Here is a 27,763-nt window from a genome sequence, read left to right on the forward strand (position 1 = left end):
TTGTTGTTGTTTTGATGCACACAGGTTAAATTGAATTTATTATTATTATTATTATTATTATTATTATTATTATTATTATTATTATTATTCAATTTCGATTTTATTTTTAAGTCAGACAAAATTAGACTATATCTAAAATATCGTCAACGTTTACTCAGATCTATTGAAAGTTATTTGGTGTTTCCAAAGTGTCCGTTTGTAAATACTATATCAATAATGCATTTCTTATGCGGAACGTAAATCAACACAATTTCCCAGTGGAATAAATCAATAGTTAATGCCCCGGAACAGGCATTTTACGCCCAAATGAAAATCTTGTTAAATAGTGTTAATTATGATTGGAGCACATCGCAGCCCCATGTGTCTTGTATCTGCGATTAGGGATTCGTGTCTTATCAAATATCTAATTAATATCCGAGACATCATTTGTTCACCCGCTCTTTATCAGCGCTTTTCCGAGGGGGTTCGGTGACAAAAGGGGCTCTGAATATTTATTTTAATCGGTCGAATTAACTGCCTACATTTGCATGTCAAACGGAAAATGTCCATTTAAGAGAAGGCTATGGTATAAAGCAGCTTTTAGCCTTTATAAGCGCAGCACTTGATTGGTGTTATGGGAAAAAAAAAATTTCTTCCTCTTTTTCCTAGATGCCACTTTTGAGAAGGAAAATAGGAAAAGCCATATGCAAATCGTGATTTTAAAATGCTCTTGTTGCGGTGCAGTCAAATGGTCGCTTGGGTGTTATTTGAATATCAGTGGCCGTGTACTGAAAGGGTTCAAGGATGCTCTCTGACTCCTTTGTGTTTATCCAGTGCAGCGTCCGATCTGAAAGAAAGAAGCCGCGGTATAATTAGGCTGCAGCTCAGCCTGGGAACTGGTGAGGGCTTCACGTCTCAGCCGGGAGAAGCGCCTTGTGGGGAGGAAGTTAAATTGACCAGAAGGCAATAGACGAAAATTATTTTTCATTTCCCCAGTAAGGGTCGTAAACGCAATACCCTTAGCAAAACACACAGAAAATAAATCGTTCCATTTATCAGATAATTTGACATTTTGCAGGTTGGAAACAGCGTGCAATATACAATACAATACAATAAAAGGAAAAAACTATACAATTGAGTTGGCATCTAATTCTAAGTGTTTTGTCGTATAAACAAAAATTGCTGTGAGAACGCTTTATTTTAATAAACACCAGGTGTCTGAATTTGATTTTCAGCCTGTCTTTATTTTAATGTCGGACACCCAATTTTTATTGCGGACACTGCAAAAAATATGGGCTGCGGAAATGAGCGCTGTTTGGGCGTGAAGGCATTCATAAGCACACTTTACAATTATATGGTCTCATTAAGATTTACAAACGGGAGAGTATAGCCGGACGAGAATGAATCATTGAGAGGTGGCGGCTCGCCCGCGGTCCTGGACACAGAGCGCCGTCACTCAGCGCTTTGTTCCGCTTCGGCGGAATGCGCTCTTGCTGAGAAAGAGGCGAAAAGTCAAGCTTTGTTTGCGAACCACAATAAAGACAGATCAAAGCGCCGCGGTCTGTGCGGGATACACGCAGGATGAGCACCATATCACTGATCAAGAAGCTCACACCGCTCTTCTCACCAGTCCAGGGTCAAAAGAGGTGCCCATAAATATAGATAAATATAGACCATATTCTAAATATTAGATTCGGTCATCGATTTTGTGACCATAAATTTTCTTATATGGCAAATTATTATTAATATATACTACTGTCTTTATTATTATTATTATTATTATTATTATTATTATGCTCTCTAAGCAAAGGAACCTCCTACTTGTATCCCTGGAACAGCCTGTTTTTACCTCCCTATGAGATTTCTACATTATAGAAACCACCCCAATCCTGTAATTCATTCAAAACAACTAACAATGAATTGAACTTTTATATGTCTGGCTTTATTTCAGTGCAGGTACATTTCCATGAAAATAAGTTCACTGGGTCAGTTCTATAATAGGCGGCATTTTCGATTTGAACAGGAAGCTATTTCAGTGCTTTCAGGAAAGACATTTGCACTTGAGTGTTTTGATGCTGCTTTAAGTAGTTCTAGTGTGCGTTTTCTGATTAAAGTGGAAGAACAACGGTGAATATCGACCAACTTGTCTAGCACAACTCCACAAGATGAAGGTAAAAATGATTATATTTATATAAAAAAAATAACATTTCCTAAAAAGCTTTGCCTTCTAGAGAGCATTTTTGTGAACAACACTGATGACGACGTACAAGTGCACATCATTGTGTTAAGGAGCTCTAAACGTTCTCAGCGCTCCGCATTTCCTCACCAGGGTCAGAGCTGATTTCAAGCTCATTCCACAACATGAAGGTCAGGAAAAAGTCCAAAACACCTGAAGCATATTTAAACACGGTACACTGGTGAGTTTTGCAAAGCAGAAAAAAATGTATTAGAGATGTACATTTTTAAATAAAATTAAAACCTGGAGACATTTTAATGCTCAAAGAGATTTGTTGGTCACAAATTGCAAAAATAAAGTATACAAGCTCATATATTTATGTTTTCTCTCATTATTATTATCATGGACATGAAATGGAAACCAATGAAATTAAACAAACAAAAACTTGTCTTGCAGCAGATTAAACATGAACTAGAAACCCTGTGATTATTTCAGTCATTCACGGTGCAATTTTGCTGGAAACATTTCAAACATTAAATAGCGAACTGTCTACGAAACTCCTGCGGTTAAATCAATGAACTTCAAAGGATAATGTCAGTGAATGATGGCTGTAGGAATTTCCTATGGTTCCTCGTTAAAAGACCTGCCGAGTCTGAAAGCCAAAACATCTGAATTACTGTAAAACATATCGTCTGATTACTGAGCTGGATATTATCTTATGATCAAATCGAAAAAGTAAAATACTGTGCAGCAGCTAAAACACTTTACAAGAACGAATGAAAAAATTATTTTAAAGCTTTCGTCGATTCCCATAAAGAATCTTAGCGCCCTCTTCTGGTGAATAAAAAAGTTTTTTTTTTTCTTTTTTTTTTTTAAGAAAGAAAAACAATTCAGACACACAATCTACATTTACTACACCAATACAAACTCTGAATTGATTGAATTAAAACATTTCAGGAAGAAAAAAAAAAAAAAAAAAAAAAAGGTCATTGTGTGCCCAATATACTTTTACATTGAAAATTACAGCAATAGGCAAAATGTTATTTTAGTGTCTTTGCTTCTCCCTATCTCCAAAATTTCGACTTCTGTTCTTTTCCTTTTCTACCCTCACAGTTTCTTTACTCCTGCTATACATTTTTTCCCTACTCCCAGCCCTCACTCTAATTCTTTCCCTGCTCCTGCTCCTCACTCTTTCTCTACTCCCACTTCTTCCTTTTCCGGTTCTACTTAGCTCAAAACTATCACTCCTCTCTTTCTTCCTCAAGTTGTTCCCTTGTTGTCTATCCCGGCTTTGACTTCTGCCCTTTTCCCTCTTACCTTGATCATTACTCATACTTCTTTGTTTGCCACTCCTTTCCGCCTCCCTTCCCCTTTCATTATCCCTACTCTTCTCTCTCCTCATACTTCCTCTCTCTCTACTCGGACTCCTATTTCTCTCACTGTCTCTGGTTCTGCTGCTCCTATATTCACCTTTCTCTCTTCCATCTCCTCGTCCTTCTCTGTCCTTATCCCTCCATTCAGTCACTTTGCACTCATTCTGCAGGCTTTCTTTTCTATGTGGTGACCTCTGACTTTTTTCCCGTGGTCTGTCCTGCTCGTCTGACCGTGTACGCTCATGTTTGTCTCTGTTAAGCTTGGAATCAGGGCTCCGAACGATTCTATTGCAAAACTCCTTGTTTCTTCCTCCCTGCCTTCTTTCACTGTCGGTATCAGAACTGCTCTCACTGGATGAGTCCCTCCTTCTCTTCTTTTTTCCCTTTTTTTCTTTTTTAGCTTTGGATCTTTCAGATTCAGTCTCAGAGCTGCTGCTGCTGTCTGAGGTGCTGCTGGAAGAACTCTCAGCAGTCTTTTTCTTCTGTTTGCGGCTTTTCTTCTTTTTCTCTTTTTTACTCTTCTTCTTCTTCTTCTTGTCCTTTTTCTTTTCTAGCCGGTCAAGTTTTCTTTAAAAAAAATTAATAAATATTTAGGGCATTTGAGAGAACAGCAAGAAAAAAAAAACAACTACATAAAAAAAAAAAAAAAAAGAAATAATAAAACTTCAAATGATTGTTTAACAAATACAACTAAGAATAATTTCAGATACATTTGATTGCATAGTTACACACACCTGAGAAGCTTCTGTTTTTGCTTCGTGGTTAAAGATTTAAGGAACTCTACTTCGGGATCGTCTTCTTCCTCACTGGCCACAAAACCCTGTAGTAGATGTGCAGTTATTCATCATATCAGCATTTACTGCACTGAATTGAAGCATTTTAAACACAGACACTTAAAAAGCTGCATCACACAAATGTACATGAACAAGCAGCGACAAGAATGGGTATGTAAAGACCAATAAACATGAGCACCACAAGCTTGTTACTCTAGAAAATACACAATGTTCCTGCTCCCCTGCTTTCCTATAATTTCAGTAGTTAGTCTCATCAAGGCTGCTCTCTTGACTAAACTTGCTGTGACTGGAATCGCTGTGCCGCTGTCTGATAATTGGCCGTTTTGCTGCAATCACACTCTCGCTTCGTCTTGCCTGGGACCGGGCATGGATATCATTGGTCTTATTTGAGCCTGAGGGGGTCGGGGAGACCTGGAGATTACCTGTGCTGAATCACAAACGGTGGCGTTTCTCCCAAGGACACATTTCTTCAGTGCAAACCCACTGTTCCGCATCTCTGCCATTAACTCAGAGGGGTGCATCGACGGGCCTGTTTGCACAAAACACAACATCATGGTCCCATTGATGTGTGTGTGCATCCCCCTCAGAGGGGAGCACAGCAGCAGCTTTGTTAACAGAAAGGGACACCAAATCAACTCACTCGTCCCCTGACTGGGCAAATCACACTGTATTATTCTGCCAAAGCAGTGGTTACAGCAAATCAGAATACACAATAATTGCATTTTTTCTGGCAGCTCAGAAGGAGGGCCAGTCTGAGAACTGTCACGCTGGACCCAGGAAGAGTAAACACATTACTAGTAAAGCTATACGCTCTGATTACAGTCCTCAGCTCACACAACTACTGCCACCTGCACTGCGAGGCATTCAGGAGACTCTGGAACATGACTGCCCCACGAAAAAAGCACTGCTGACGATCCCTTGGTGCAAATTTTGCCGTAAGTGTTTAATTTATAGCATGGAAATACGTGCCTTGCTAAAGAAAGTCTATAGCTATAAGTATAGTTTTTGCACAAATTTGACAAAACAGTAAGAATGCACATAAGTATTGTGCACAGCATGGTTAAATGAAAAGTAATCTATCTAGCTTTGATAAATGTATTTTAAAATGACAACACTGCCATCTTCAGGGCCAGAAAAAATACAATCAGAGTTTTAAAACTTCTTTTAGCATCACAGTTAAGAAGGAAGCATAATCAATAACATTACAATAAGAAACAGATTAACAGCTGTTTCTGTCAGTAATTTATGCCTATTGGAAGCATATTTAAAACATAAAACATTGTATATAAATAAATACTATGGTTAATAAATAAATAAACTTTCTTTCAGCTTCTCCTATCAGGGGTCGCCACAGCGGATCATCCGCAAATTTGATTTGGCATGTTTTTACGCTGGATGCCCTTCCTAACGCAACCCTCCCCATTTATCCGGGTTTAGGACCGCACTAAGAGTGGCTGGGGTTGGTTCCCTGACCGGGGATCGAACCCGGGCCGCAGCGGTGAGAGCGCCGCATCCTAACCACTAGACCACCAGGGGACCATTATGGTTAATAAATAAATAAATAAATAAATAAATAAATAAATAAATAATTTACCTGCTTCATCATTTGCCACAGAGCTGGCGTTGATTCCGGATAAGCCAAAGAGAGGACACTCCCTGTCTGTGTTCACATGACCCCACTTATGACACTTTATACACCTTACATTCCGCACCTTCAGAATAAACAATAATCAATTCAGTAACTGCTCTAATTAAATGTCTATTTGGATCTAATTTAATACACAAAAGATCTGAGAAAATCAGGAATGATAGGGGGGAAAATCCTAACCTGGATCCCAAAAGGCTGATCTCTGATGTTCATGTCATCTTTTGCGTACCTAAAAAGGAAAAAGTAAGAAAGATGAGACGATCAATATTAGGATACGTCAAACTTATTACGCAAGAAGAGAAATAAAACGTACTTTTCACGAGGTGCACCCTTCTGCCACTCAAACTTATACTCAGACTCTCCTTCCTGTGAAGATGGATATGGATAATGTGAGAAATAATTTAACATTCAAATTGTATGGTAAATTGCTAGATTATCAGTGCATGTGTTAAACTGGTAAACAAGATTTGGTCAGCTTATTTAATGTGTCATCACAATTTTGATGTGCCTGGTTAAAGTGTTTTCATGTAATGTGAAAATCACAGATTTATATAATTGCCTAAATTAATACATTCTAATTTGATTTCATTCAAAGAGACTTGTATGACAGAAGCTCCACAAAGATAAACGTGCTGTGATTGAACAGAGAAGACGTCAGCAGTCACAATGTACCTCTTTGGTTTCCTCTTCAAAGACAACAGTTCATAAAAAACAAAAACAGAAAAACAGAGTAAGACACTAAACTTCAATAAATAAATCAATAAAATGAAGTAGCTTATTCATCTCAATTATCAGAATTTAATTACCTTTGGATGCACCAACAGGAGCTTCATACATAAAATTCAGGCCATTTTTCACTCTGTCATCACCCATGAGCAGTCTAAAATACACATCAGGCAAAAAGAATTAATATCATCGTTTACAACAGAAGACAAACACTGCCACCTTTTGGCAACATCAGGCAATAAACTAAGCATGATCAGTGAACTGCAATTCAGGGTAAATAATATAATGTAAAGATCAACACAAAGAGAATCTTTTAACATTCACACAATCAACCTGCTGCCACACACACCACCATGGCAGTGTCACTGGATGATATCTCCATTATTACGCAACACTTTATACACTGTGGAAAATAGATTTATACTTCCGTTATCCAACAATTTTGGAACTGTTGTTAGATAACCTGTTGTTGTAGGTCTCCTGCTCTTTCACATAAGCCTGCATCAGCTCCTCCTGCTTCTTCTTCTCGAAGGTTATTTTCTGCTCTGCCATCCATACCTAAAATTGCATTATTCTCATTATTGCACAGCAATTTAAAAAAAAAATAAAAAGAAACTTGCACAAGCTTCCAATTACCCCAAGTTGTAGTCAACAGTGGTGTACAGTGCTTTCAAGGTACACCATATGGACACAAGTTTCTGAACACCAGACCACAAGATTCATATGGGCAACATTTCTGTACATCCCAATCGACTTCTAGTCCCCATTTGCTTTGATAATAACCTCCACTCTTCTGGGAGGATGTTCCACTACAGTTTTGCTGTTGTGAAGATTTGTTCCCATTCAGTCAAAAGGGAATTGATTAAGTTTGGTACTGATGTAGGCTGAGGAGGACTGAGGAGCAGTCAGCATTACATTTAGATGTTCTATAAGGCTGAGGTGAGAGTTCTATGGCAGGATTTGGCATGTTGCATACTCCGAGATTCCTTTCTTAAAGCTTTTATGCTCAACACAGTGAGAAGTGTTCATCTGCATTTTTCTGCCATCAGAATTACAGCCCTGGACCTTTATTTGTGAAACAGCACACATTGTGCAACTTCCACATGACTGTCTGATCACTGCATTAAAGTCACAGCTGAGTGTTTAGAATTGCTGATCCATCAGCTATTAGAGCACACAGACTCAAGTGTACAATAACCCAAGTGATGTGTTTGATTAAAAGTGTAAAAAATAAAAGTCAACATGAGGTCTGAAGAGGGATCTCCTTTTCTCACATCAGTATTAATAGAGACATCCATTCTGTTTAGTTCTGTATTTATTAAGTATAATTTCTTAATCTGTTAAGGATCCATCAATGCACCTCAACATAGGATGTTTTGCTTGTTTGTGCACCTTATGCAGTTACTTATATTCTCACTTACATATACATTCACAATGTAGATAGACAAGCTAAAATTATTAGTTTGAACGTTTTTACCTCCTTATTACGCATATTTTTTTATATGAATAATATTTGTTTGCTTCTTTCTCATTGTGATCTTTGACTCTTACCTAGCTTTAATATTCTTCTACATCTTGTTGCTTGCACTGTTATAAATCAGTGAAATAACTAATGTAACATAAAAATTTCACTTTGGGATTAATAAAATAATCCATCCATCCATAAATCTATCTTTAATCCATCTTTCAAGAAGTTCGTCAAACTAGCGTTAGCAACCTCACTAGCTAATGTAGCTAGCAAAACATTCACCTTCAATTTTCTATGAATTTTTTATTTACCTTTTTGATGTTGGATTTCGACGCTGGGTGAAAATCCTTCTTGCACATAAAATTCGCAAAAGACTTCCCCATGACTGAACGCGGATGAAAACAGCCACAGAAGACCAGCCGTAAACTACCAACACCACGGCCTCCGCAGTCGTTTGCTCAAGAGTCGACTCTTAGAATCGGCTCTTTAAAACAGCAGCTGAGAGCCTACGTGTATGTAGGAGACTTTAATTTAAAGATACAGAAAAATACGAGCAGCTCTGCTCAGTTTGAAGTAAAAAAAAAACAAAACAAACAATAAAAAAACCCTCAAGTGCAGGAATAAGCACCGAATGCCAAAAGCACTATAATCAAAAAAGATCTCACATAACAAATGACCTCACAAAGACACACAGACACTTTAAGGACAATCACATAAACCACCTTACATTTTTACTGTTTACTGTCATAGACATACCATGTACATACACTTTGTTTCTCATATATATCTTTATACATTTTATATTTTATATAGTTTATACTTTATTTATCTGCCTTCTTTATCTTGTTTTAGTTTTCACCCCATCCTAATCCCTCATGCCGGAGCGTCGTAAAAAGCATTTCACTGCATGTATGTATGTGTATGACACAAATAACATTTTATTTAGTTTGATTTAAAATACAAAATAAGCTTTTGTTCTTAATTAAAATGCAGAGTAAAATGTGATTTATTTTGAAGCTTGAAACGGCTCAGAGTTAAATGACTCACTAAAATGAACCGTGATTCCTCCTCCTACTGTTTACCTAGTTTACTTCCGGGTGAAGTGGGTGGTAACTTTCAGTCTTGATTGAATCCTTGTGCAGACACAAACACAGCTGATGCGGGAAATGTTTTTTTTAGGTCATATAAAATCCAACTTTGACAGTATCTAATACTCCTTTGACTTCGCTCTTCTGGTTTTATTGGTCGATTTGTGTTCAATGTTCTGGGAATAAAAATAGAAAGTCTTGCAGCGGAGACGATACTTTTAAAAGGGCATCGCTTCATGCCTCTTTTACAGCATCTTTTTCCTGCACAGTAGATTGTTAGTTCATTAAGGTGAGTGTTTTTACATTATTAACACTTCTACATGCCATTTATTTTCCTTACATATATATTTGTCATTGTACATATAATTCTCCTCATTGCTTATATCATATATTTGGCTACAATAAAATCACATGAAAGCGCATTAAAACGAATACATTGTAGGCACGAACATTACATGACCCGAATTATTATTTTTTTTATAGCCGTCTATTGTCAAACTGGATCATGTTGATTGATTTTCAGGGCGCATGATGATGACGCCATCCTCCTGCGACACGTTCGTGGCTTTACCTCCTTCCACAGATGGACAGCGCATCATCTTCGGCAAGAACTCGGACAGACCCTGCGATGAGGTGCAAGAGGTGGTCTATTTCCCTTCTAAAGACTACAGTCCTGGAGAAAGAGTCGAGGTACCAACAAATAATCGTTTATATCATAACCTAATTATTTATAATGATCCTTAATAATCATGAATTATTAATGTTTACTATTATAATAACAATTTCATTCGTATATTGTTAAAAATATATTCTTATATTTAGGTGGATTTCTTATTCAGAATGGCATGCAGCATTTTTCACTTTTTTAAAGAAAGAAATGTATATGACGTATATGTATAAACGTACTGTATATGTACACACTTTTAAATGAAGAAATTATCCTTATAGTGGTGTGAAAAAGTATTCAGTAACATACTTATTGCAAGTTATCGCAAACGCTTGATTGCAGTTGTTGCTATCAGGGTGGCCCAACCAGTTATTAGTTTTAGGGGACAAACACTTTTTCACACAGGGCCATGTAGTATTCGATTCTTCATTTAAAAAATTGCATGTTGTGTTCATTTGTTATCTTTTACTAATATAAATGATGACCTAAAACATAAAGGTGTGACAAACATGCAAAGAAATAAGAAATCAGAAAGGGGGCAAACACTTTTTCACACCACTGTAACTGTCTGTATGTATGTGGTAAAGTAAAGAAGTGCAGGGAAAATTACTGAAAAAAACCTAACAATGTGTTTGGTTTTATGGTTTTAAGGGAGGATTAAAAGTGACTGTGCATGTATTATGACTCTGTCCTTATAAAGACAGGTGCTTACTGATGTTTTTGTTTACCTGTTGTCTTTTTCTTTTATCTGGACAGTGCACTTACATAGAGATAGAGCAGGCTGCCCATACTCATGCTGTAGTGTTGAGTAGACCAGCATGGCTCTGGGGAGCTGAAATGGGAGCCAACGAACACCAGGTCTGCATCGGAAATGAGGCCGTGTGGGGGAGAGAAAACGCTGACAACGAGGAGGCTTTACTGGGCATGGATCTAGTGAGGTGATTGTCAGATAAAAAAAAAAAAAAAAAGAAGAATAATGATAAAAATGAAGAAAGAAGACAGTTGTTTTTATTGGTGCAATATGAAACATATGGAGGAAACCTTCATACTCATCTTTTTTTGGCAATGATAATTTCTTAAATTTTTTTTATTAACTATTCACATACAATCATTTTGTCAACATCTAATATACATGGTCTGTTCTGGTTTTTAGATTGGCTCTGGAGAGAGCAGACAGTGCAGAGAAGGCTCTGGATGTGATAGTGGAGCTTCTGGAGAAATGTGGGCAGGGTGGCAACTGCATGGAGGATGAATGCACTTTTACCTACCATAACAGCTTCCTGATATGTGACCGCACTGAGGCCTGGGTGCTGGAGACCTCTGGCAAATACTGGGCTGCAGAGAGAGTAGAGAGTAAATAATACGCGTTTCTTCTCGTAACTGTTGCCACGATGTTGCAAGCACACAATTGAATATTGTTTTAGTCTGTAGCAATACAATTACCCTTCACTGGAATTTAGATGCCCAATCCTGTTTCAGCATGACAATGCAAATAGCACATATATATATATAAATAAAGCATATATTTACACAACCACCCTCCAAAATCTATTGGAAAGACTTCACAGAATAGTCGAGTTTTATGATTACATTAAAACAGGAGTAAACTAGAATGGGATATTTAAAAAGGAACATATGAGTTTAATGGTCCACAAACTTTTGTCCACACAGTATACAAATACTATCTTATGGAAAAGTCTAAACAACAACTTTGTATTTGTATTGTTCTTATACAGATGGATATCGCAATATATCTAATCAGTACTCCATCACCACAAAAATTGACAAGGAGCACCCAAATATGCGGGCGTACGCACAGGAGCAAGGCTGGTGGGATGGCCAGGTGGAGTTCAGTTTTGCAGAGGTTTACTCTTTTATGACTACAGCACGCATAGAGGCCGCTGGGGGTCGCTACTGCGAGGGACGCAAACTCCTGGAGAAAAACAATGGTAAATTGATAGGTTAAGTAAGGAATAAAACCAGATTAGGCATGGTGCAGGAATATAATTAATTACAAAGGAGTGGTGTGACATTCAAGAAGGTTTTATTTCTATTCTATCACAGTAAATTGTCTAATTTCTATAATAAACCTTTTTTTTTTTTTTTTATCTATTACAGAACTACATGGTGTTTCCTTACCATGTTCATGCAAAGTATTAGAATTAGCACCTTAATATAAACTAGTGATTTGCATAACAGCTGGGACTACTTTCAAAGCTGCTGTTATTATTGCACCTGATATTAAAAATAATAAATTAATGAACAAGATGCAAGTCTAAGCTTTAAAATACAAACTGAATGCAGAAAACCACAACTTACCCAGTTATTTTAATATTTCATGCTTTTTTATAATTTTGCCAACAAAAAAGAATACCACTGTACAGTAGTTGTTAAGCTACATTTATCTCCATAGAGTAGATGTCAATTCTATATTAATGTGTATTTTATTGCCACCCTCACAGGTCAAATCACGGCTAAAACTATGATGGACATACTGAGAGATAAAGAGAGTGGCATTAATATGGAAGGCATGTTTATGACAACAGGAAGCATGGTGTCTGTGCTCCCCGTGGACAAGTCACTGCCTGGGGTTCACTACTTTACTGCAACCCCTGACCCAGAGAGGTAAGTTCATACTCCTGCTACCTCGTTCCACTGGCTCCAAAAATTGTTTTTTTGGGTTGTCTGTGCCTCTGTCCGTCCACCATAGTTCTTCGTTGGCATGGTAGCTGAAGATTTAGTTGTTGAATGTTTGTTGGATTTACATGGGAACATCATTGTTTCCAGCCGATGACGTTTGAAGAAGATTCAAACAGCAAGGTCAAATGTCTGAAACAGATTCCCTTTAATAGCATTCCTCCTGTCTCTGATGTGTATTTTAAGCCCATGTGAAATTGGTAACAATGGATTAGATTAGACTTGGTGGTGGTGGTGGTCTCCCTCTTAATGCTACTTTTTGTTGTTTTTATACAAAGTAGTTCACAGGTGAGTCAGAACATAATAAAAACATCTAGCCGAATGTTGAATATAAGTACTTTAGTTGTTTGATCTTAATATATGAAACATTGTACAAGGAAGAAGAATTGTACAAGGAAAAACGTATAACTTCTTATGTATATACATTGTGTGTACATGTGATTAATTATATTTTATACATATGCATACTTCGAGGGGAAAAAAATAGGACTTGCTTTCCTTTTCTAAACAAATCCCTTTTTTGTTTTTTCTGCTCAGGTCTATTTTTAAGCCATTTATCTTTGTGGCAGACATAATGCCACTGAATCAAACGCGTTCTACGTATCTTGGAGATGATGATCCTGTGAAGAAGAAGCCTCGCTTTCAGAGCAAGCCCAACCGTAAACACCCCCTATTCATTAAACATGAGGTGGTGGCTGCTATAATTGACAGCACAAGGGTAAGTTGGTAAATAAAAAACAAGTCAAATTTGGTACTTTGATGGAATGATTTCATAATATGTTAGTTCTGAAACATGGAAAATGGCTGTTATAGAATCGAATAAAAACCTATGAAACAAATATATTACTAGTATCTAAGTTTACAGATAAACTATACGTTGACCCGTGTTTTTTTTTTTTTTTTTTTTTTTGTGAAATCCACATTTTGTGAAGCCCTGTCATATTACTAATTTCACCTCACGCCTGTTCTCTTGGTTGTTCGATTAGGAGAAAGGTCAGAGGATTATGCAGAAAATGCAAGAGCTGGAGAAGCAAAAAATGGAAGAAATGGAGAACTACTTAGCTACAGGTGTGGAGGACTCGACTCTGATTGTTCATCTCTTCTCAGATACAGTTGAGGAAGAGCTGCAGGTTTACAACAAAGCCTGAAGGAGCCTGGAGAGACTTTTAGATCTTATTATATAATTAAAAAGGTTAACTGGTGACAAAACAAAAAGTAGGAATTACACTTAAATGCATGTAATTTAACTGCACATAAATTGCACAGATTTCAATATATAGCCATTCCTTTATGTGTGAACTGAGTCTGGTAATACAAATATAGCATGATGACAAGAGCAAAATGCTGTATGGTAAATATTACATAGATTTTGGATAGTTAATTCATCACACAATAATTTCAGCAACAGTAATTTGCTTTATAGGTCAAAGACAAGGTTTAAGTGGCAGACACACTTTTACATCACTATTTAAATTGTATGCATAATATGCAAAGAGTGCACTTTGAAGAAAAAAAGTAAATTAAATGAACCATAAAGTGGTTTATTTAATAACCAAATAAAATATTGATGATATGCAAATGAAACATTAACAGCTAAAAAGTACAGAAAATACTAAAATAAACATGTTTCTTACTGGTGTTTAAAAGTACTAACATCAGATAACTGACATGCTGACAGAAAACATCCAATATTTAGGTTTGATTTTAATTTAGACAAAACACCCCAAAATAATAACAGGCCTCGTTCCTCAGGCTCTTCCTAGGAAACACATAATTGATAATCAAAACCTTAACAGTACAGTATACAGTATGTACTGGTATTGTTCACTCATACAATGAGTTATATTTATGTTGAATTTGTTTTCAACACAGACTAATTGGATAAATTACACTGTCAACTTCACAGAAATCCTAACAATAAAAAAAAAAAAGTCAGAAAAGAAATTAAGTAATAAAATATTTTTCTCCCCTGAGTGTTTCTGTCAACATTATTTCTCATTGATCTTTGTGGAAGACCGCATTTATTTTAAGTGCAGGCACATGGCTATTTATTCAGCCAATCATGTAGCAGCAGTGCAATGCATAAAATGTAGATACATCTATATACTGTACATGTCAAGAGCAATTGATTCTCATATCAAACACCAGAATAAAAAAAGTGCAATTTCTATGACTTTATCTGTGGCATGATTGTTGTTACCATTCAAGCTGGTTTGATATTTTCCTGAAAAAGCTGATCTGATTTTTACACACAACAATCTCGAGTTTACACAGAATGGTGTAGAAAACAAAAACCACTAAGAAAGTGACAGTTCTGTGGGTGGAAATAAGGAAAATGGCCAGCCTGGTTTGAGCTACGGGAAAGCAACTGTAATTCAACAACAACTCTTTACATCCATGGTCAGCAAAAAAAGCAACTTGGCATGCACAAAAAAAACCACTAAATCAATATGTCTTTGCCCAAAATAGCTTTGATTCTTGTTTTTGAGTGAAAGAAATTAGATATATTTTTATGCTTTTGTAACTAATATACCACAGAGTTGTAATGTGTTCCAAGATGATGTGTTTTCTGCATACCTCATGCATGTAAAGAATGCTTGTTTCAGTCTGCAGACCTTTTGCTCACAGGATGTTTTATGTGTCACCATTTCATGTGAAAAAGTTTGAAAGCGTGAAATTCATACATTTCTCAAATACACATACAAGCCCTTTGTAACGAAAAATTATGCTTTTGTATTGTTTGTTGTGAACATTAATAAAGTTCTTGACCTGTATCTACATGATTTCATGCTTTTGTTAATGGCTGATTGAATAATTGTACAGGTGCTCCTATTAAAGTGGACAGTGTGCATGCAGTACTAATAAATGTCTGTTCCAAATGTCCACATAGAATGGTAATCTGTTAGCAGACTTGAAATAGCGAAAGATTAGCTGAAAACGCAGTCCTTAAAGGAAGACGTCTATATTTAAGTGCAAATGATAATGTGACAAGTTTATCAGAAGTGATGCACTTTATATACTTTAATATGATAAAAGTGTATAAAGGTATTTTCTTAAATCTTTTATGGTGATATTGTAATTGAAATCCAGTGCATTTTATTCCTATTCAACTCTACATATTAAGTTATGTAGATATAGTTACTCCACAAAGCAGCACATGGTCAGTTGCATCCCTTGTTTTTCCCCCCGTAAACAAGTCCAATACACGCCAAAAACATAAATCACACTATAGGTTCTCTGGTGATGTGTTCAACAAACTGAAACTTGAACTATAAACAAAATTAAACCTGGACAAAATGAAACTTGAACACTTAAATTTTCTGGGCACAAATTTCTTTCAGTTTTAGTGATAAACCGTAGAGCCCTCTGTGAAAGAGTAATGCAAGTTATCGTCTTGGAAATCATAGTCATAAGTGATGTGGTGGATAACTCCACCCTCCAGCAAGCGGCAACCATACAGCAGCGCCTCACCCTGGTCACTGGCCAATCCAACAGTTTGCAGCCACACCACCATTTCACTTCCAAAAAATGTGTGCGCTACACTGTGCTCCCCACACCTGCACAGCGACACACAGACACACACACACACGAGAATAAAGAGAGGAATTATAACCAAGTGAGAACAAGCTGCTTTCAGTGCAATGCAGAAATGAAACTAAAATGAGGAAGCCTGTAGAGAGCTTTGTCCATAGATACAAAATAATATTGACATTTGGAGAAAAAAAAATCATGTGTTAGAGAAGAACAAATGTAACTCATGTGTTACAAAAGGGATGAAACATTCCTTGAAACTGAAGCCTACTGTAAAAATAATTGTGATTCTTTCCACCCAGAAGTCAATAAATTGTTTTAAAAGTTCAATTTTTCTTATTCCACAGCAATTTGCCAAAGAATACAATTTACAAAATGTACAGTTTATTTAATATATTAGTATACAGGTAGTCGTCGACTTACGATCTTTGCGACTTACGACCGTTCCACTTTACGAACACAATCGCTGGCCGCGGCGTGCATAATTTCACAGTGCTGTACATATAGCCTTCTCTACTTGTGACCAAATCGTGTTACGAATGATGCCGGGAAGCCAGTGCACGCTGCCGCGCGCCGCGGTTTCCGCCATCATTTTACAGTACTGTACATATAGCCTACTCAACTTACGACCAAATCGTGTTACAACCGATCTGTTGGTCCCGATCGTGGTCGTAAGTCGACGACTACCTGTACATCATAATTTGAAAATAGTAGCTATCTTTGCCATCTAATAGCAAATGCCTACCTCTTTTCCTTAACAATGTCCTGGATACATTGTTCTTTATGGTACTTGAGAAACTGACTGCAGGTGATTCTGATCTCCTCAGACACATTAGAGGAATCTGCTGCCTCCTGTCCCCGAGTCTGCATCAGACGTGCCATCCTACATACACAGAAATCAAGTACAATATAAAACACAAGTAACAACAGAGAAGTAACTGTGCTCTTAAAAGATTTCACCAATGTGAATATACATACCTCTTTTTAAATGGTATAATGATTAAATGTTTGTCAAGGCCAAAAATGCCAAATGATATAAATCCCTGTGAAGGAGAAAGAAGCAGATATAATGTTTTTTACAAATATATCAATTAGGTACACTGTGGTAAAATGCTGATGCAAGATTGAAGGCAACCTTACCTGTCCAAAGTTGATCACAGCACAGAAGAATTGCAGCTCTAAATAAAGTCTACCTGGAACTGGACTGAAGAGCCACCAGAGATAGCTGGAGATATTCTAACACACACACACATACACACACAAATGTCAATCTGCTTTGGTAAAATTGATGAAACTGCTAAAAGTCCATCTGAAGGAATTACTTCTCTAATTGCAGTACCTGATCAGACATTTTACAGTGTAATAACTGCAGACATGGGAGCCCTAATAATATATAATAGTAATAATATTTACATTTTAAGGGTTTCATGGTAAAAAAAATCTGCAAATTAAAAAAAGTCATTACAGCTTGCATTGTAGCCTGCAATGTTAGAGTGGTGTACAGACGTGGCTCTCATTTCAGAGTGCTGAGTATTGGTCAATGCTTGATACTGATCCAATACAGATAGATAGACGTCTCTGCAAGCTTCTGTTGTGCAAAACATCAGATACACGATGGAGACATGCATTTGGACAGAGTGTCTCCAAAATGTGCACATTTAAGTACCAGGTTAGGTCAGGTAATATCACATGCATAATTCATAGTCATAAAATAAGCCAGTGGAGTGGATTTTGAGTTGTGCAAAGTTGGACCTCTGAACTTTAAAGCTGATATGGACTGTATTTTTTATGGCTTAAGGCTTCATTTTGCATAAACAGATCTGCATTTAAGCACCAATCACTGAATGATGATGGAACTATAATTATTAGACATTTGGTGCCACCCAAATGAGGATGGGTTCCTTTTGATTTTGGTTCCTCTCCAGTTTTCTTCCTTATAACAGCTTCAGGGACTTTTTTCTTGCCACACTCACCACTGGCTTGCTCATTAAGGATAAACTTATAAGGAACACAATTATAGGCACTAAACTTCATAATCTCGTTATATCTGTAAAGCTGCTTTGGGACAATGTATATCGTTGAAAGAGCTAAACAACTAAAGCTGAACTGAATTTAATCGTTTGCAACATTTATTATTTGTTACTTTGCATACACTGTTTTCATTTTAGGTAATTTCAACCAAAATCACCAATTGTGTTTATTGTCATGTACTCGGTTACTATGTATTGATGATTTGGTGAATTGTGTGTTACTACCAGGCATAGAAAGAAAACCACAAAGCTTACCTCACTTAGAGAATTCAGCAATAAAAAGATAAAGTAACTACCAGGTGCCTACTTGCAGCTACTTAAAGCACAAACTTTCTCAGAGCTGAACTGAAAATGTATTTAATGTAAATGAAATTATGAAATAACCAACATTTGGGAGACTGAGGTTTCAACTTCCTCTTAAGCAACTTCCTATAAATTCCCATCTCACACTTGTGTTTATTGGACAAAGTAACCACCATCTCCATCTGACTGTCCATTGCAAAGCAGAAGCTGGCCAGAGCTTTAGCTAAAGTTCTTCCCCATTCCACATCCACAGTCAATCACTATAGTATTTAGCACAAGATTTTGTTTCTACTAGCAATACAAGCATGAAATGAACGAGATGTTATTTATACTTACAGCCAGGAGACTGACAATGAGTAACAGACAAAGCAGCACATGTCTGGCCACCTGTCTGTCTGCAGTCTGCTGCTTTTGCTCTTCTTCTACCAGCAAACAATGAGATGAGTCACAGCAGTTCCCACACTGACCTGTGAACAGAGTCATCTCACACACTGACCATGGCAAGGAATTACAATTGCGCAGTCATATTTCCCAACATAAACATTACCGTAAAGTTTTTTTAGAGAACAACGGAGGGCTTCTGAAATGACTGTAACAAGCCAATACATTAGAAGACTAGTGTATGTCTGAAAAAAATATTTTAAAGCCTCCTTTATTTAAGTGTATTTCAAGGACATCCCTGTTAGTGTTTGCTTCTAACCATTTCTCTCTTAAAGGTCATGAAACAAATAAATGCTTGCTTTGTTAGAAAAACAAGGCAAACATCCTTAAACTATCACATGATGAAAAAACAGATTCACTTGTGAATTTTAGAGATTCTGTGGAGGGATCTTAAAAGGGTTGTGCATGAGCAAATGTCATTAAACATCAGTAAACTGAAACAATGGTAGAGACTGATAGAATCTGAAATATATTACTTCACATTATCTTACTAAAAGAAGTTCTGCATATAACTGAATTACACAGCGTACTTATTTCTCTGAATGCTACTGAATGCTGGTTTACTTTTTTGTGGAAAAATGACATGACAGATGTGATTCTATGTTTGTTTATAGATGTTGGTGAGAACCATAGATCTATTGTTTAGGTTCTGATCAATAAAGACTTGGTGGGTTTGTGTTTATATGAGGTATATCGCTTATGAGGAGAATAGTTTCTGGCTTATTAATGTCATTGGCAAGTTCACTTCATCCAGCGTCATTCTTTTGAGAGATTATCATGTAATATACAATCACATACAGCTGGAATTGTGCAACTAAATAAATTTAAATAGATTCAAATGGCCAAATAGAATGCAAAACAATACATAAAAAACAGTATACTATAAGCTGTATAGTTAATTTCCAAACCTGAAAACCAAATAAGCAGTTATAATTTACCTTGCTGTATAGATGGTGTGTCCTTCACACTGCTGTTGTAAATATTATTATGTACATCCTGAACTAAAGAACAGTTACACTGACATTCTTGATGCCCTGAAAGAACAAAACAAAAAAGAAAGAAATAAGTATCAATAGTCACATTTAATTACCAAATATTAAAGCACAGTACCTCTGAAATAGTTTCAATTGATCGGAGTATGTGAATGTGGATTACCTCTATTATTGGCAGTCTTCACGGTGGTCTGCTCAACTGTGCTTTGAATTTGTATATTGTTGTCGGTCCTAAGGTCCTCTGCAGTGCCATTTAGTGAGCCATGCTCCAGAGTTTGATATTCATGTGTACCTCTGCTGAGCAGCATGAGGCAGAGTCCAGATACAGCAATACCTATACCCAATACAATGACTGTAATCACAACCTAAATGTACAGAGAGGGAGACAGAGGAATGGGAATTAGGGTTAAAAAATTTATTAATAAATTAAAAACGTCTTTCTACATCTGGAATTCCATTTAAAACATTTAAAGGAGCTTGTAAAACTTTACAAAATAAATTTTTATTTCACTTCACATTAAACAATGAGAGAAGTCTTAGTAGCTCACACTCAGCAAGACATACTATATTTCAAATAATACTGTATAGTAACACCTATGGATCATGCCTGTAGGATAAAGTTTCTTGAACCCAATTACTAAAAAACAGCCCATGTTCTAGATGATGAACCATTGCTTACTGTATGAAAGACTGTTGACGTTACATTTTTACCTGTGACTGGCCAAAAAAGAATGCAGAGTCAATTGTGTCTGGCATTCTCTCTCCCACCATCAACAGGATGCTTATTGCCACACCAGGCACTCTGTAAATGAGAGATAAAGTATAAGACACTTTGTAAATGTCTGTTTGTATCTAACTGACTGTAAGCAGCCATGTTTATTCTTGAATTGATCACACAAAAACTGCCCTTAGTAATTTTTTTTTTCTTCAATAAATAAAGGGGACAGCATCTAAACAGGATCATTGCTTATGCAGTCACTAACATGACATAACATTATTTTCTGATGCTCATTTCTAAGTTTCTTTGACTAACCCGTAACGCTGTTGCCAAGAAAAAAAAAAAAAAAAAAAAAGCACGAGTTTTGGAAACCTGTCTGTGCTTATATGATTTCTGTTCGCAACTGGAGTTAGCGAGCTCTCCCTTCACCCTGACTCAACACGTTACAACGGCTTGTATCTAAACAGTAGCCTACCAAGAAAGTCATTGTTCACTGTCTTCCTCCTTCCTTTCACAACTATTTCTCTCAGGAGTTTATCTTTTGGCATCGTCGTGCGTTTAAGTTTTTTCATTTCCGTTCGGAAATTTCATTGGTCTAATGTTATGGGGTTAGGTTTTTTGGCTTGAAGTTTGTGAAACCGGGAAAAACCCAGGAAAAATTCATAAATTAGCCGCTTCGTTGTTTAAGCCACGGGGTTCAAAACGTGGGCAAAAAGTAGCGGCTTATAGTCAGAAAAATACGGTAGATCAAGTGCAGACCGATGCTGCTGTGGACTGTTACAGCATGAACAAAACTACACCTACACATATTTTAGTGTAAAACCATACCCATGTCTCTGATCCTGCTTAGGTTGCTATACTGACTTCTTGAATGTCCAGTCAGCAGACTGATTTTAAGCTTTTAACCAATATAACTTTAGTCCTTTGTCAATAAATTTTTACTTGTCTGCCAACCACACCCACAGCAGAACAGAATAATAATTCTACATGCCCACTTCATGCCAACAAACGTGTCAAAACAGTGTGTGTGCTAATAGTAGCAGCTCTAAAGACACACTCACCCCCAACCAATTATCATTAAAACACCAGGCTGCACCTTCAGCTCCTCGTCTCTCTTCAGCAAGAATAGAGACAGAGCTATCAGACCTAAGAATACAAAAAACTAATTAACAGTGAAAAATTTTGACATACTGCAGAAATTAAAAAGTAATGTGTGTGTTAATGATTTTTTTCTTACCAGGCCATATGTAAGTACTGTAGAGTGAGCCATAGAGAAGTGTAAAGATCAAGACCTGACCAACATAGCTATTCTCAACCGCTACAAATTTCCAAGCGATCATACCTAGACATACCCCCAGCTACACAATTGTGGGAAGGATAACAATGAGAGAGAGAGAGAGAGAGAGAGAGAGAGAGAGAGAGAGAGAGAGAGAGAACAATTGTGGGAAGGATAACAATGAGAGAGAGAGAGAGAGAGAGAGAGAGAGAGAGAGAGAGAGAGAGAGAGAGAGAGAGAGAGAGAAATAATCAGTGACTGACAGGGTGATCTAATACTGCCAGACAGCAAGTGAAGATTTACATAAACTATAGCTTTTTTGTCAAGTTCATGCTTGCTTCTATTTTCATTAAGAACATACTTAATCTTCACTGTACTGTAAATGTTACCGATCTTCTTATAGCCTCGGCCATCTTTGTTTAGAGCAACAATTTTAATTCTCAAATCCCCATAGAGTCTTTGCCATGAGGTGCCATGTTGAACATCCAGTGGTCAGTATGAGGGAATTGTACTCAAAGCACCTAATTTTTACTGCTCTAATACAAGATACACACATTTGTATGGTCCTGTCAAGCAGACAAAAACATGAATATGATGAACAGGACATGTGGCGTTGCATGGTTATATATCATGAGAAGGTGTGAGTGTCTATGTTCTGTTTAATCATAATGGAGAATTCACCAGTGCTGCGATGTACTTGGTTTTAATCTCTTACATAACATCCTCGCAACAGATTTCTGTAATATGCTGTTTCACTGCACACATTAATCATGTCAGTGATTCCCAAATAGAGCAGTAGGCCATATTAAATGTCAGTGTGATTATTATTCCTCACCTGTGCCGCAAACAGATTGATGGTAAACATATGCGGACGTCTACGGAACTTCTTACTCATTATACAGACAGCAACACACCACACCTGCATGCACACAAGCACACATCTTACTCTACCATAACTGCTGTACATTTTATATATTTAAACAAATTGGACCCATTGAAGAAGGTACAAATATATTGTTCAGTTATTCTCTTATCATGTGCCATCTTATTGTGTATTTTAAACCGATGCAAAACATCTCAAATCCTATCATTATATAACAAAGTAGCAGTAAAAAAATACAACTTACTTTTAAATAATGAATTTGTGTTGCTCCACTTAAGGTGGAGATCTGTTTACATGCATTACTTGTTAGTTAAAAATTTATTTCTGTTCCCTGGTTTTGTATTGAGCTAAAAAATTTCAGAGTTATGCTACAGAGGAAGGAAATGTAGGCCCCCTGTGGTTGAGCACAGCACCCAAAGTCCCCTAGATTATAAGCACCCATTACTGTGCACAACAAAACTGAAAAACAATTAACAATACTTCATAATCCAAAACTATATCAATCATAGCCTTTGATAATACTAGTTTCAAATGGCATGGTTTAATGAAAAAGTTTAAAACTACTGTAATTATCATAAGACTGCAACGTAATTATCATAAAATCTACATAATCCTGTACTATTATCCTGTTCTACAGAGCTGAAACCAAAGTAAGCAATAGTTTGGCTTGAAATAAACAACAACAAAAAATTTAATAGTATGATCCTTGTGTATAAAGGGCACTACTCACTAGAGCGACTAGGCTGACAATGCTGATGTTAAAGCTAACGTTTTGTAGTGCTGATTCTAGTAGTTTGGGATTCATCCAGGGAATAGTCAGCAGCCATGCAGAGACATACATGATGGGAGCAGAGAGAAATGTGCAGATCACCATCCCTGAGGTCATCTGAAAAAATTTGTCAAACACATTTAAAGACGACTGCACACCTTCAAAGCAGACAATATAACCTCAAGTTATTTTGAAACACATTACATGCTGCTTATCATCATGCATAAAATGGCACTCTGAGTTAAAGTTAGCCCAAATAATACACATCTCCTAACTTCCCAGCCATACTTGCATTACTGGGGACCTCAAGGTGTAGTACAGATCACCACTTTTATATTTATCTCTATTTTATCCCAGAAGCAGATAAAAAAAAATGTATATAAACCATAAATCTGGAACCCATTTCTCATCTTGAAAAATAAACACACAACTTACCACTTGCAGCTCCATGTTGTAGTGACTGGCATAAATGGCCACACTGGGTGCAGTGGGAAAAACGCCATAGAGGAAAGCATAGTTAGAGAGACTGCTCTGATTTTGAGAACTAATATTCCCTCTGTCCAGAACCTCCACCATGCCTCTACAGATCAGCGGCATCACCAGTCTAAGGACAACACACACACAAACAGTTCCTAGAGTAACAAGTTTTCAAGTTGTTTCTACCAGAAAATCTTACATTTCCTCTGAACACATTACACGTTATATAGCACAACATGCTGTTTAAAAATTCCTTAAAACCACAATCCTCACAAATGCTGGTTATGTGCTAAAGAGTTCAACATACTACAGATTAGTTCCTACATAGTTCCTTAGTTTCTACATTACTTTACATATTATATAACTTGTCCCACCACTCCAACTTTGTGGAGTTTTTAATGTAGATTCACATTATAAACACACTGCATTGTGTAAAACTAAGCTGTTTGACCACTGCACAAAGCTACTGCATAAATAAACCAATTAATAATTAATAAAAATAATATGTTGAGTTCATGTTTCAACAATATGAAAAGAAAACAAAGTCCTCCTTGCTGTACAAATAACAGGAAGAACAGTTTTTTGGGTCAGATAGAGTCTAGTGAAACCAAACCACTTTACATTTAAATTATATTTTACAGATATAAACAACATATTTAATGATTTTAGGATGAATATTTTAACATTTGATGTTTGACCCAACAATGATTTGGGTTGATAAATCTAAACTTATAAATCTACAGATTCAGTGTTTCAAAACATGCAATACAACCTTCCTCATTTTATTGGTTGTGGCTTTTATGAGCTCTTAACATTTACATACAGGCCTTCATATGAAAATAAATCCACTGCATTATTCTTATGATTACACTTGTTCAATTTTGCTGCAGTTTTGTGCATACACAATATGGAAAAAAGTTTGTCAGCCCCCTGACTATAAGATTTAAATACATTTATTCTCCTCCCCTCGTAATAATAACCTCCACTTTTCTGAGAATATGTTTCACTGATTTTGGAGTGTTGTTGTGGAGAGTTTGGGTCTGGAGTGCAATCTAATTCACCCCATGTAAAACATATCTACATGGCGCAGTTTCGGAAGAACCACACGTGGCTAGAAAAGTCAAGAGTCCCAATACTGTTATCCATATAGTGCATCTAGACCAAAACAAAACTTGCTTATTCTCTAAACCCAAATACACCAAGCTGTAACCGTGTGGATTAAAAGACAATTATGTAAATGCACAATAATGTAAAAAGAGACAATAGGTTTTAATTGTAATAAGCACAATGGCAAGGTCATTTATCACCTTTTAAAACACTGGATACACTTACAATTTGGCAGTGATGAGCAGTATGAGAGCCACCACAGTGGACCTGGTTAGTTTCTTCAGCTGACCCACCATGGTCAGACCCAGATAAAACAGAGCTGCTCCTCCAAAAGAGTTGGCCAAACCATCCACAAATTCCTGCATGAAATCTGGGACCTTTGAGCCCAGGACAAAATGTGCTGCAATCCCAATTACCACCATGAAGACAATAGGATTCTTAAGAACATGAATGAAGACCACCCCGATTACATGCAGCTTACTCTTCTGCTGCCGCTGCTCACGTCTCCATTTCTGGACCTCGCAGAATGCAAATCCAATAGGATTGAGCACCATGAGGGAGACTGGTGCAACCAGGTAAATATACTGAAGGTACTCTGGGTGGGTGTTCCTGTATAATGCTTCAACTGTGGAGGAAATATTTTATACATCAGTTAGTTGGAGAAGGAAGTAGTGGCAAAATAAAAACAAAAGCCATACAGATGATCTGCTAAAGGTTGCAAAATCAGGTTTCATTCTAATCTAACATCCAATAACATCCTTATTAAAATAAATCTAAAAGAATAACTTAAAGTACAGCAAGCACACGATAATGGTGAGTCATTGGATACAGAGCAATCAAACAGATCAACCACAAACAAAACAACTACAGGGATTAACTAAATCTACATGGCGCAATCACTAACACGCCACTCAACCCGGTTGTGCAAATCTGTGTGTTATAGCAACAGAAATAGGATTTAAGATTTTCAATATTGAATCACTGACATTTGCTGTGCAAATTAGTGGTGGTGACTGACCACTCAAATCTTTCATATTAACACACACACACACACCTTATGTCTTAAAGCACACTGCAATTATCTTTGGTCCTTCTACAACAGAATGTTCATAATATAAAGTTGGCTTAATTGCTAGAGGGTGATCAGTAGATCAAGTAATGTAAAGGCATTCAAAAATGAGAAAACTTGTAAACTTTCTATGGCTAGACTGTTTACTTTTTCAATTTAAGGCCACATTGAAAAAGCTCTGATAGTAAGTTACTTACCTATAGGATATCCCAAGGCAAAGTCATTACTTTGAGTGGCAAATATGGAGAATAGTCCAGCTTTGGAGTACCGGCTATCCTTGCTAGACACCAGCAAAGTCAATACACACACAACAAAGAAAACAGACAGTTTGGCCACTAAGATGCTCCAAAGAAATGGCCAGATGACATTACCAAAGTCCAGCAGCACCATGTTCTTAAACAGCAGTGCTGGTAGAGCAAACTTTGACACAAAGTTTCCCAGACCTTTGGATTGGGTGGAGGTTATGATATTGGCCCGGCCAGCAACGTAGCCACATAGTATGATCCCAAAACACTCAAGGAGGGCAGGCAAGAGTTTATCAATAGACATGGCAGGTGGAGGAACAGATGAGGGGTCGTCTCCATGCATGTGGTTGGACATAGAGAAAGTGTTTGGAAGCACATCCATGCTGTTGGAGGTCTGAAGACTTCAGATGCGAATGGACTTGGAAGTTTTCAGCCAGACTTCAAAATACAAAACCTGTGTAGGGTGTTTAAGCAAAGAAATCAGTGAACTGTTTAGAGCTGATCACATTGTATGGTCATTTTGTTTAAATTGTTACTAAGTTGTGATGAAAAACAAAATGAGCACTGACTCAGCAGATTAAAATGCCATATCCCGTATATTTACGATATACAATTCAAGCAGACAAAACAGATTCTTTAAGAAAATCCTCGAATAGTCGCACTTTATAGACTTGTTACCGTAGTGTAGTGTAGTGTAGTGTAGACCTCGCCGGTGTCACCGTCAGGAAACTGCATTGCCGCCCCACATGGCGAGCAGACAAACGAAATCATGTAACCAGTTCAGAGACTGTTCATAACAAAATATCTATGTCGGAAGGAAACCTAAGACAAACGTTGTAATCGCGGAGTTCGCCGTGTCCTGCTCGCTCTCTCTCCTTGTGTGTGACTTTATCAACCGCCAGACACATGCTTCAGCCAATCACAGTGGGCAGACGGGGTTATGGACTTATAAACAGGAACCTTGGTTTTATGGAGAGGATTTAATAAAAGTCTTTGTGATTACAAACTGGGAAATCTTCAGCGAGGGGTTTGGTGTCATTGTTAAAATTAAAATATATATATACATTAAAACCCACATCTTAATGAACAAATAAAATCTCATAATTTCACGAAACAAAATCGAAACAAAATCGAGTCCCAGTTGCCGCCTTTGACTGGCTGTCTGAGGGACAGGACACGCCCATTTTCCTTACCTATACGCTAATAACAAAACATTACCTGTTTTTGCCTTAATATTACTCCAAGACTTTGTTTGTAGAAATGGTACTCATTTCTTAATTATTTTTTTATATTTCAACTGACTCAT

General features: G+C 37.0%; 3 protein-coding genes across 5 annotated transcripts; 1 reads left to right on the forward strand and 2 right to left on the reverse strand.

Annotated features, from left to right (window-relative positions):
* Nucleotides 1–1,899: 1,899 nt before the first annotated feature.
* On the reverse strand, nucleotides 1,900–9,268 carry cirsr (corepressor of RBPJ and splicing regulator). Of its 2 annotated transcripts, none has more exons than XM_083536020.1 (10): nucleotides 9,126–9,268; nucleotides 8,476–8,841; nucleotides 7,160–7,254; nucleotides 6,777–6,850; nucleotides 6,284–6,336; nucleotides 6,151–6,199; nucleotides 5,917–6,034; nucleotides 4,745–4,851; nucleotides 4,263–4,348; nucleotides 1,900–4,095 (listed from the first exon to the last, which is right to left on the reverse strand). In XM_083536020.1, the coding sequence occupies exons 4-10, from the start codon at nucleotides 6,801–6,803 to the stop codon at nucleotides 3,201–3,203; spliced, it is 1,335 nt and encodes a 444-aa protein (XP_083392146.1). In that variant the 5' UTR covers nucleotides 6,804–6,850; nucleotides 7,160–7,254; nucleotides 8,476–8,841; nucleotides 9,126–9,268; the 3' UTR covers nucleotides 1,900–3,200. The 2 variants fall into 2 exon arrangements, with proteins under 2 accessions (XP_083392146.1, XP_083392145.1); XM_083536019.1 differs by lacking the exon at nucleotides 9,126–9,268 and adding an exon at nucleotides 6,643–6,656 and having other exon boundaries at nucleotides 8,476–8,672.
* scrn3 (secernin 3) lies at nucleotides 9,241–14,589 on the forward strand. Its single transcript, XM_083536021.1, has 8 exons — nucleotides 9,241–9,541; nucleotides 9,776–9,942; nucleotides 10,676–10,857; nucleotides 11,073–11,272; nucleotides 11,656–11,868; nucleotides 12,382–12,544; nucleotides 13,154–13,334; nucleotides 13,603–14,589. Exons 2-8 carry the CDS (start codon nucleotides 9,781–9,783, stop codon nucleotides 13,762–13,764), a joined length of 1,263 nt encoding a protein of 420 aa, XP_083392147.1. The 5' UTR covers nucleotides 9,241–9,541; nucleotides 9,776–9,780; the 3' UTR covers nucleotides 13,765–14,589.
* On the reverse strand, nucleotides 14,148–27,578 carry gpr155a (G protein-coupled receptor 155a). Of its 2 annotated transcripts, none has more exons than XM_083536017.1 (16): nucleotides 27,168–27,578; nucleotides 26,410–26,911; nucleotides 25,369–25,768; nucleotides 23,995–24,163; nucleotides 23,521–23,676; nucleotides 22,743–22,826; nucleotides 21,869–21,989; nucleotides 21,693–21,777; nucleotides 20,625–20,715; nucleotides 20,077–20,278; nucleotides 19,860–19,955; nucleotides 18,817–18,947; nucleotides 17,288–17,383; nucleotides 17,126–17,190; nucleotides 16,893–17,030; nucleotides 14,148–16,173 (listed from the first exon to the last, which is right to left on the reverse strand). In XM_083536017.1, exons 2-16 carry the CDS (start codon nucleotides 26,837–26,839, stop codon nucleotides 15,960–15,962), a joined length of 2,478 nt encoding a protein of 825 aa, XP_083392143.1. In that variant the 5' UTR covers nucleotides 26,840–26,911; nucleotides 27,168–27,578; the 3' UTR covers nucleotides 14,148–15,959. The 2 variants fall into 2 exon arrangements, with proteins under 2 accessions (XP_083392143.1, XP_083392144.1); XM_083536018.1 differs by having other exon boundaries at nucleotides 27,163–27,292.
* Between the last annotated feature and the right edge of the window lie 185 nt (nucleotides 27,579–27,763).

The sequence above is a fragment of the Silurus aristotelis genome, assembly GCF_946808225.1.
Source record: "Silurus aristotelis genome assembly, chromosome: 3".
In the NCBI taxonomy this organism is placed as follows: Eukaryota; Metazoa; Chordata; class Actinopteri; order Siluriformes; family Siluridae; genus Silurus; species Silurus aristotelis.

Coding starts and splice junctions, on each gene's coding strand:
- cirsr (XM_083536019.1), bottom strand. CDS start 8,547: ATGGGGAAGTCTTTTGCGAATTTTATGTGCAAGAAGGATTTTCACCCA. Junction 6,851..7,159: donor CAGGAGACCTACAACAACAG/GTTATCTAACAA, acceptor TGTGTATTTTAG/ACTGCTCATGGGTGATGACA. Junction 4,096..4,262: donor CAAAAACAGAAGCTTCTCAG/GTGTGTGTAACT, acceptor TTTTTTTTAAAG/AAAACTTGACCGGCTAGAAA.
- scrn3 (XM_083536021.1), top strand. CDS start 9,781: ATGATGATGACGCCATCCTCCTGCGACACGTTCGTGGCTTTACCTCCT. Junction 9,943..10,675: donor GTCCTGGAGAAAGAGTCGAG/GTACCAACAAAT, acceptor TTATCTGGACAG/TGCACTTACATAGAGATAGA. Junction 13,335..13,602: donor CTATAATTGACAGCACAAGG/GTAAGTTGGTAA, acceptor TTGTTCGATTAG/GAGAAAGGTCAGAGGATTAT.
- gpr155a (XM_083536017.1), bottom strand. CDS start 26,839: ATGGATGTGCTTCCAAACACTTTCTCTATGTCCAACCACATGCATGGA. Junction 24,164..25,368: donor CTGCTCATCACTGCCAAATT/GTAAGTGTATCC, acceptor TGTTGTCCTTAG/ACTGGTGATGCCGCTGATCT. Junction 22,827..23,520: donor TTGTCAGCCTAGTCGCTCTA/GTGAGTAGTGCC, acceptor GTGTGCATGCAG/GTGTGGTGTGTTGCTGTCTG.